Source organism: Coturnix japonica, chromosome 1 (genome assembly GCF_001577835.2).
Source record: "Coturnix japonica isolate 7356 chromosome 1, Coturnix japonica 2.1, whole genome shotgun sequence".
NCBI classification, from domain to species: Eukaryota; Metazoa; Chordata; class Aves; order Galliformes; family Phasianidae; genus Coturnix; species Coturnix japonica.
Window position 1 is genome coordinate 174879455 of NC_029516.1, and position 9995 is coordinate 174889449.

General features: G+C 53.4%; 1 protein-coding gene across 2 annotated transcripts; it reads left to right on the forward strand.

The window, feature by feature from the left end:
• Positions 1-363: 363 nt before the first annotated feature.
• P2RY2 (purinergic receptor P2Y2) lies at positions 364-8247 on the forward strand. 2 transcript variants are annotated; one of them, XM_015852668.2, is made up of 2 exons: positions 364-610; positions 5089-8247. In XM_015852668.2, exon 2 carries the CDS (start codon positions 5093-5095, stop codon positions 6167-6169), a length of 1077 nt encoding a protein of 358 aa, XP_015708154.1. In that variant the 5' UTR covers positions 364-610; positions 5089-5092; the 3' UTR covers positions 6170-8247. The 2 variants fall into 2 exon arrangements, with proteins under 2 accessions (XP_015708154.1, XP_015708155.1); XM_015852669.2 differs by having other exon boundaries at positions 365-544.
• The last annotated feature ends 1748 nt before the right edge of the window (positions 8248-9995 follow it).

Genomic DNA, 9995 nt, shown 5'->3' on the forward strand with positions numbered 1-9995 from the left:
ACTGAGGAAGCCCAACTCCTCTCCCATCCCCAGTCTCATCCACGGTCCCATCACAGGGAGGGTCTATCCCCAACTTCAGCCCTGGTTCCTACCCATGGACCCATCGTTAGAGGGGTGGGTTCCGTTCCAATCCCAGCCCCAGCTCCGCTTCCGAGAGGTTCCATCTCCCGTCCTATTCACGGTTCCGTCAGTGGGGGACAGAATCTCAGCCCCGACCCTATCATAGCGCTGTCCCATCTTTGGAGGTGGAGGGGGGAGAGGTCCATCCCCGTCCCAGTCCCCTCCCAACCCCTCACGGGGGCGGTCTGGAGTCGCTCCCATCTCCGGTCCCGACCTCCCCATCCCTTCTCCCGGGGCGGAGAATCGGGCCCGGTTCCCGATCCCACCCTTAACCCCGAGGGGGGGGCGGTGCAGCCCCAGGTCCGCCCCGTCCTTCTCCTCGCAGCCGCCGGGATCCGCGGTGCAGCCGCAGGCGGTGGGAGCGCAACGCGGGGGATGAGCGGAGCGCTGCGGGGTGAACGGCGGCACGGATCGGCCCGGCCCGGTGAGCGGGGACAACCGGCACCGAACCGGGGGAGGGGGACTCTCCCATTGAGCACAGGAACTAAAAGTGCCTCCAAACCCACCAAATACGGACCCAAAGCCGCAGCGGGAGGGTTACGCGTGGCGCGGTGCGGACGGCTCGGGGCTCCTCTGCTGCTTTCTGCCCCCAACGCTTCCATTGCTCACCGCGTTAACCCGACGGAATCTCTTCTACTCTCCGTCTCTCCGCTCTCCGTGGGGTGACGGGGCTCTATACGCAGATTCCCCGTCCTCAGCTCTAGGGCTGCCCCCTCCCCATTCACCGCGGCTTTTCCTTCTCCGCTCAGCGTCTCGCCGTCCCCTCCCCATCACTTTGTGGGGTCTTTTCGTTCTCTTTGCTTCGTTCTCACCTTTTATTTTTGGAAGCCTTTTAATTCTTTTCGGCACCTCCGAAAACACCTCCGTGCCCCTGAGCTGGGAGCGGGGCAGTGGAGTGGGGGGGGGCTTTGGGAGCGAAGCATCTCAGCGCTATTTCTCCTTCACCTTTTACTTCTCACCTTTCCTTGCAAAACGCGTTTGGCGACCAGCTGCCTTCCTATGGGGCTGCTGCCCTTAGAGCGACTGCAATGCAGCCGGCAGCCTTCCTCAGTTCCTCTTCCTCATTTATGCCCTTGTGAAAGGAGCTGCGCCCTATGGCCCCCAGCCAGCAGGGTGCGGAGTGAGGGGATAACCCAGCATTCATCCCTTCTTCACACCGAGCATCTCCCATTTGGGGAGTGATGAGCTGCAAAGCCCTTTTGCTGCTGTGTAGGAAGGTGTGCTCACCGTGTTGGGGTTCGGCCCCGTTTTGGGCTGAGCCTGACAGCTGTGATATCTCCCAACCTGATTTCACATCGGTAGAATCATAGAACACCCTGAGATGGAAGGGACCCATTGGGATCATTGTATTGAACTCAATAGTCAATCCCTTCCAAGGGGAGCGGCGACCAAAGGATTAAATATGGGCCAGGTGCTGTTTGCCTCCACCCAAAGAGCTGCTGTGCTGGGAGCGGGGCCAGCCCAACGAAGGCAGCCTGAATTGTGTGTGATCACACGTGCTGTTGGGTTTAATGACTTGTTGCTCATTTGGCTGTGGTTAATTGGGGCTGTAATGTACTGCTGGTGAAGGTGAGAGGTGTTGGGACTGCAAGAGGCAGAGGCTCAATGGGGGTAGATTCAGATTTGTGTGGATTCATTGGGGTTATTGGGGGGATTCCCTGCCAGCTTTTTGCAGGAGATCGGAAAGGGATGGAGCAGGTGAAATGGAAAGGGGGAATGGTTTTAAAGTGAGACGGGGAAGGTTCAGGTTGGATCTTAGGAGGGAGTTTTACATCCAGAGGGTGGTGACGCACTGGAACAGGTTGCCCAAGGAGGCTGTGGATGCCCCATCCCTGCAGGCATTCAAGGCCAGGCTGGATGTGGCTCTGGGCAGCCTGGGCTGCTGGTTGGTGACCCTGCACACAGCAGGGGGTTGAAACTACATGATAATTGCTGTCCTTTGCAACCCAGGCCATTCTATCACTCTGTGAAATGCCCAGCCCGGCAGCACTGTGTGCACAGTAGGAGGAGGAGGCAGCTCAGCCTCTATGGAGTCATCCTGGAGGGAAACAGATCAGCTTGGAAAGGGCAGATGAAAAGCACACCGCTTTGTGAGGCTCTGGTTTCAGTGCGCTCCCCTCTCTGGCCGAGTGGGCTCAGTACCAGCTGCTGTTTCCTTTGGGTTATGGGGGATTTTGACTGCAGTCCCGGCAATGCCGGGTTGTTCCCTTCCTGACGTCTTGAGCAGCTCCTGATCCTGCTCAGGGATTTTGATGAGTCGGGGGAACGTGTGCAATTAGGGCAGGGAAAACACCCACGCTGTCCTTGTGGCCATTGCAAAGGAGCTGTCGGGAACTATGCAGTAAATGGAGCGTGGTTTTGTCCTCCGGCACAAATGGTGCTTGTGCCAGAGGAGGCACCAGTGTATGCAAGAGGCTCTGCCAATGAGTGAATCCCCATTAATTACCAGGGATGGCCCATTCATCCCCAGCGTGGTGCATTCACTGTGGCCACAGCTGGCTTGCTTTGGTGGCTTGGGTTTGAAATTTGATGGGAAGGCTGAGAAAGGGGCCTGGAATTGGGATTTGGTGAGTTGAGGAGTGGGTTGGGGGGGGCCCTGGGCTCCCTGCTCCAGTACATGGTGTGGTATTGGGCAACCCTGACCACAGCATGGGGTTGGGACTTGGGGGTCCCTCCCAACCTGAGCCATTGAGTGATTCATGTCCAACCAAGCGCTCCTCTGTATCCATTGGGTGCCCATGACCTTGGTGTGTGTCCTCCTGTGCTGACAGTCCCCTCCAGGCAATGGGACTCAGTGTCCCCTGCCCGGGTGGATCCTGTTACAGGAGCATTTGGGGATGTGAGCATCACGTGGCTGTGCCCTTGGATGTCTGTATGCCCATGCACATGGCTGATGGGATCACAGTGCCAACGTGCCACTGCATTTCCACGCATGGATGGATCCAGACCAGCTCTGGGTGCCCAAACCTCAGCTCCATCCATGGATGAAGCCACGCTACAAAGAGAACCAGCTGCTGCCAACAGGTTCATTGAGGTTGGGCAATGCTCCCAGACACAAGGGCTGATTTTTGATAGTCTTGTGTGGAACCAGGGGTTGGACTCCGTGATCCTCATGATCCCTTCCAACTTGAAATATTCTGTGGTTCTAAGACCAACAGGAGAAGGAAGCCAAGCAGGGCGATGCCCTGAGCTTGTTGTATATGAGGACACCTGGAAAGCTCTACAAGGTCAATTGTAAGAAGGGAATTCTCCTGCCATGATCACAGGAAGGACCAGGAGAGCTTGTGCAGCAGCTGCTCCTCCCCAAAGCATTGGGGTGGGTTTGCCTTTGGCTGTCACTGAAGCATTTTTCCTTCTTGGTTATTTCCATTGCTTTCTCCCTTCCGTGGTGCCCCCTGGGTTGGACATGTGTCCCCTGCCACCCACTCACTGCGGATGCAATGAGGCTTTGGCACAGGGCTGGACAACAGCCACGGCCCCGATGGACACAGTGGGTTCTGTCCATTGGATTCCGGGCAAAATTGAGGAGAAAAACAAAATGAAAAGAGAGAAAAAAAGAAAGGCTTTTGCATTTGCAAAAGGAAGCAAAGCGAGAGCGTGACTGCAAGGACACAAGGGCTGCCTTGTGAGCAGGGATCTGTTTCTGGTTGCCAGCCCCAGAGCTCTGTTTGCTCATTTTCCCAAGGAAGGAGCTGTGCAGATGGGCACATCCACGTTCGCACAGGGGACAGTGCTCTCCTCAGCTCACAGACACTGTCCAATGCATTGCTGGGATTTCTAGTTGGGTCTATGGGACCCTGCAGGGAGGTGGGAATAAGGCTGGGAGCTGGAAGATGAGGTTTTCACAATAAGGACAATGAGGGACTGGCATAAGTGGTGGTGCCCCATCCCTGCAGACATTTGAGGTCAGGGGATGGGGCTGTGAGCACTGATGGAGCTGTGGGTGTCCCTGAGCACTGCAGGCAGTGGGACCAGATGGCCTTTAGGGGTCCCTTCCAAATGCAGTTGTTCTATGATTCTGTGGGTCTTTGATCCCTCATGCACATATAAAGGACACCTTCATCCCAACTCTTTTCACCCAAATCCCGCTCTCTGAGCTCCCCCCATAACCCCATTTTCCTGTAAGATGCAGCAGCACAGGGCTCAGCCCATTGCTTCCCCAGAGGTCAACCCGGCTTGTTTGATGGGAAATGAGGCAAATCCATTTTAATTTGATTCCTGGCTGACAAGCTGGCTGGGCGATCGTGTGTCGGCCGGGTCGTGGGCTGTCCCAGCACACAAAGGGGCCCTTGTCCCTCCCGACAGACAATGCCAGACCCTGTGTGTCTGCAGACACTCTTTCTAGTCCATTTTTCTCCTATCAGCTTCTCCTTCCCATGCATAACTGCTGTGGGTGGCTGAGCACTGAAAGGAGCATCTTTGCTGTTCTGTAGCACAGGATATAATTTTTGCTTGGCCCTGGTGAGGAGGGAGGCTTGGGGTATGACCTGGGATTTGTTCAAGGCAAGTCATAGACCCATCGAATGGCTTGGACTGGGGAGGACTTTAAAGATCATTTGATTCCTACCTCCCTGCCATTGATTATCATGGAATCCTAGAGTGGCCTGGGTTGCAAAGGCCCACAGTGCTCATCCAGTTCCAACCCCTGGCTATGTGCAGGGTCACCAACCAGCAGCCCAGGCTGCCCAGAGCCACATCCAGCCTGGTTGGATAAATAAGGATAAATAAGACTCCTTTTATCTGCTCAACCCCAAGTTTTCCACACTCAGGACTGTCACTCACATCATTGCTCAACTGTGAGCTGGCAGTGCTGGTCAGGCTGTGAGCCACCAATGTCTGTCCATAACTTTTGGGTGGACGTTGGGTGGTTGATGGCAACATCAGTGGGAGGAGTGCTGCAATGCTGGGTTTTCCTTATCTATGTCATCTCTTCCAGGGGTTTCTTACAGCCTCTTTCCTTCCCCCTAGGGTGATGGCAAACCTATCAACCCCTCCAGCCTGGACCAGAGTCATCAACAGCTCCTTTGTCACAGGCAATGCTGACAACAACACCTACAGGTGTGTGTTTGATGAGGACTTCAAGTACGTCCTGCTGCCCGTCTCCTATGGCATCGTATGTGTGGTGGGACTCTTCCTCAACCTACTGGCCCTCTACGGCTTCATCTTTAGGATCAAGACCTGGAATGCCTCCACCACGTACATGTTCAACCTGGCCATATCGGACACGCTCTACGTGGTCTCCCTCCCCCTCCTGGTGTATTACTACGCCATGGGGGACAACTGGCCCTTTGGAGTGGGTTTGTGCAAGATAGTTCGCTTCTTGTTTTACACCAACCTCTACTGCAGCATCCTCTTCCTCCTCTGCATCAGCATCCATCGCTTCCTGGGCATCTGCTACCCGCTGAAGTCCCTGCAGTGGGGACACGTCCGCTACGCCCGCAGGGTGTCAGTCATCGTCTGGGTGGTGACCGTGGTTTGCCAATTGCCCGTTCTCTTCTTTGTCACCACCAGCATGAGACGCGGCACCATCACCTGCCACGACACCTCCAGCAAAGACCTCTTTGGCCAGTTTGTCATTTACAGTTCGGTGATGATGGTGCTTCTCTTCTGCATCCCCTTCCTCATCATCATCGTCTGCTACTGCCTCATGGCCCGCAGGCTGTTACAGCCTACACGGGGCATGTCCCGGCTCTCCCGATCCAAGAAGAAGTCAGTCAAGATGATAATCATTGTCCTGGTGGTCTTCAGCGTTTGCTTCCTTCCTTTCCATGTCACTCGTTCCTTGTACTACTCCTTCCGGAGCTGGGATTTGAGCTGTCAGACCCTCAATGCTATAAATTTAGCCTATAAGGTGACCCGGCCCTTAGCCAGCACCAACAGCTGTTTGGATCCCGTACTGTATTTCTTAGCAGGACAAAGATTTATGAAGCTCACAGGCAATAAAATCCCATGGAAGCCTCAAAATGAGATGGCAATGGGGACTGTGCCCAACGGTCCCCTGGGAACCAGCGATGACACAGACACAACATCCAAGGACATGAAATCCTAGCTCTGCCCCACACCCTGTGGCAGCGGAAGGGTTCATCCCACATGTGAGTGATGGGAGGTGAGGATGCTTCAGGGCCAGAGGCCTTTGGTGTTTGCAGTGCCTTGGCTCCCATGAGTATTGCTGTTTGGAGCATGTGTTTTCAGGGAGGTGATGCCGTGGTGATAGGGACAGACATCGTCCCTTTGCCTCTTTCCCCGCCTGTTCATCAACATATGGCCCCTCCCCAGTGGTCAGCCTGGGTGACCTTGCAGCGTGGTTGCAAAATCAGCTAAAATTCACGCCCTGGATGCCTTGGACTGTTTTCTAAAGAAGAAAACGCTACGTGCAAAAAGTTCCACGGAGAAATCAGGCTGCTCTCCTCCAGGTTCCCTGGCACGTAAGGAGCGTGAGTTTATCAGAAGTCTTTCCATGCCTTGGCAAGGGAAAAAAACGACTCTTGATTCATGGGGAGTGTCAGCTGTGCTTGTGATAAACAGGTTGATAAAAGGTCAAGTGCAAACACTGCCTGCGGCGGGGATGGGACGCCCGCTGCTTTGCATCCCTGGAATCATGAAGGTTGGAAGAGCCCTCCGAGATCCTCCAGTCCTACCCCAGCCCACCCCACCGCATCCCTCAGTGCCCCATGGGCCCCATTCCCGGGCACCTCCAGGGATGGTGATTTACCACCTCTCTGTGCAGCCTGTGTCAATCCATTGCAACGCTTCCAAAGATTTTTTTGCCCTGTTTTCCAACCTGAACCCCTTCCCTGGAGCAGCTTGAGGCCATCACCTCTCACCCTATTGGGAGAAGAGATTGACCCCCTCCTCACCACCACCTCCATTCAGCTAATGCTCTCCCAGCTCTGGCCCCTTTCTGAAGGATTCCCATTAAAAGGGGCACAGGTTGGGGGCACTTCCCATCCCACTGGGGTGTGCTGATACTTGTAAGCTGGTCCCCAGTTTCTCCAGTGAGGTCAACATCATAGAGAGCCATTGGTGTTTCCCCACAGCAACGTTCATGTCTGAAAAGCTGTAGGAGCCTTTAATAGTCACCTTCAGCTCAGTGAAAGCGAGGCTGAGCTCTTTGTGCCTTGTTTTTAATCATCTTGGCCCAGCCCTGCCATAAGGATGCTGATTCCTCACCCTTAAAAATGAAAATTGCTCCTTCTGCTGAACTGGTTGAGTCCTATTTCATAAAAATGGCCCAGGCTCTATTTTAGGGTTAGACAAACACTTTTGGTCCCAGTTTAGACTGAGTCCTCAGACCTCTTAGTTTCTCCCATCCCTCCAGCCTATGAAGTGGCTTGAAGGGGGGTAAAGACATGGAGATAAAGAAATAACTGGGACATTCCCGTGGTCTCAGCTTGGTGGAATTGTGGTCCCATGGAGGGTTCTTGTCCTGACCCACAATATCACGGCCACAGAAGACAAAGGAGAGGACTGTCTCCATGCTGAGCACCATCAGCAAAGGAAAACAGAGCATTTGTAGGGTGAGTCATCTCATCCTGCAGAGGATTGTTAGGGGGGGTTGGGTTAAGGTAGGCGTTGCACCTTTTTCTCCCCGTGAAGCTTCATGGGAAGGCTTACAGGCAGTCACCGAGGTGAGACAAATAACAGAGTAAGCATAGAACCATAGAATGGCCTGGGTTGCAAAGGCCCACAGTGCTCATCCAGTTCCAACCTCTTGCTATGTGCAGGGTCACCAACCAGCAGCCCAGGCTGCCCAGAGCCACATCCATGTATCCAAGCAAAGTGGATATGAACTTTCCTCCAGGCCAGGTCCTTCCTGCTCACCCAATAACTCAATAAACCATGCTCCCATCTCCCTCCTTTGCCCCAGTCTGCACTCCCACCCTCACCACCACCACCTCTATTGGAGTCCCAATGGTTCTCCTCCAACGCGGTTCAGGTGGAGAGCTGATGGAGAGGGCCCAGCTGGAACTGTGCATACAGGTTTTGTGTTTGTTTGTCAAAGCACTAACTTATACACACACACACACACACAAAGAAGTGGGTTTTGTGATAATAGCTGTACGTTTTTATTTTTGTAACATGCAGACATTTCTTAGAGTGAATAAATTTATTTCTATTGCAAGCGTTCTTCTGCCATCTCCTGCAGTGTGTATGGAGAAGAGAAGGGTATGGGGGGTAGGGGCTGAATGTTGTAGATGTTTTGTAGACATGCTTTGGGCTCCAGATGCATTCAGATCCAGGAGGGTGGGATCCATCCCATGTGCTCTGCAGCAGATACCTCCAGCACTGAAGCTGCTGAGTCCATGGAGTGAAACCTCTTCTTCTCATAGACTTCCCCTTTTCCTCCACAGAAACCAAGGGAGGGGGTTCCCAATGCCTCACCACAGCCCTCATGAGAAAACTACTTTTTGTTTCTCTATTGCAGTTCATTATCTGCTCTCTGCCCAGCTCGGCATTCATAGTGCATCCCTGCTCAGGATGCATCCATCCCATAGAATAAATTTATTGCAGGCTGCAATCAGATCACATTGAAATCTGCCTGGCAATAACCCGGGCAGCTCGAATCTTTTCTCTCTCATCCTCATTCCAATTTCTTCAGCCTTGAGATTAATTCTGCTCCTTTTCACAGTGCCTGGTCTTCTGGCAACATCATAGGGACATTTGCAGCAATGGGATCCCATGGAAAACGCTCTGCTTTTGGTTTTCTTTCCTTGACAAAACTTCCCAGCCCTTGCAATTGCTGAAGCAGCAAAACTCAAAAGCATACACCCAGAGGAAGAGCTGCAAGAAACAGATCAATTATCCAGTGCAGAATCTATGCTTTAACATCCTGCTTCATTTCCAGCCCAGGTTTGGGACTCCCACCCCAAGGCAAAAGCCACAAGGACAGAGCGCGTGCCCAGCTTTCACTTGTGGGCTCTCCTGCGTCACACCCAAGTGTTTCATGCCCTGACTCCTCTGCAGCCAATGCCAGCACTGACTGGTGTGAGTCACTCAAACCCAGGAACGGGAGTTAAACAAGAACAATGCGCTCTGACCGAGCGGGAGCATGGAGGTAATGGAGTTACTTCAGAGAAACAAAGAGAAACCAGAAAACCCACTTTTTCTAAGTGCCTCTTGGCGCTGGGGGCAGGAAGAGAAAGTTGAGAGCGCTGCTGGTCTCCTGCCAAGCCAACCCATCTGCCCCATGGCGTGGGAGGAGGCACGAGCTCCTTGTCTTTCTGCAGACTGTTCCATTATCCGGGCTCTTCCTTCCCTCTGTGTCCCTTCCAGTTGGCAGAGTCAGCCGTATCATTACCGTAAGCCACTTGGTATGTCCACCCGTTTCTCAAGGAGTGAGCCCTGGCTTCATTTGCCCTCTGGTTTATCCTCTTTGAAGCTGGATTTTTCTGAGGATCAAAGCTGTTTGTCTCCCCTCAGCCCAAGTCATTTCTGAACCCATTAGCCATGCTGTTGAACTCCAACCCCGAGTTGGATGGGATTCATCATAGAATTATAGAATTGCTCAGGTTGGAAAAGACCTTCAGGATCATCAAGTCCAACCACAACCACAATGACTGAGTCCAACCCCCAGCCCCACACAGCACCCCCAAAGGCCAACCCTATGGCTCAGAGCAGTGTCCCAGCACTCCCTGAGCAATGACCAGTGATGCCATGACCAGTGATGAGTGAGGAAAGGTGGTAGGTGACGTCTCAAAGTTCAGCTGAAATACCTTTTTATTCCTCCTTTTTGGGGTCCAGCAGTCTTTGGCTTCTCCCAATGGGGTGGATGGGGCAGCCCCAAAGAAGGATCCCTCAGCATTTACTCTTCCTCCAAAACAGAGTGAGATGTCAGGGTTTTCTTGCTAAAGTATCCCACAGCTTATAGAGCTGAA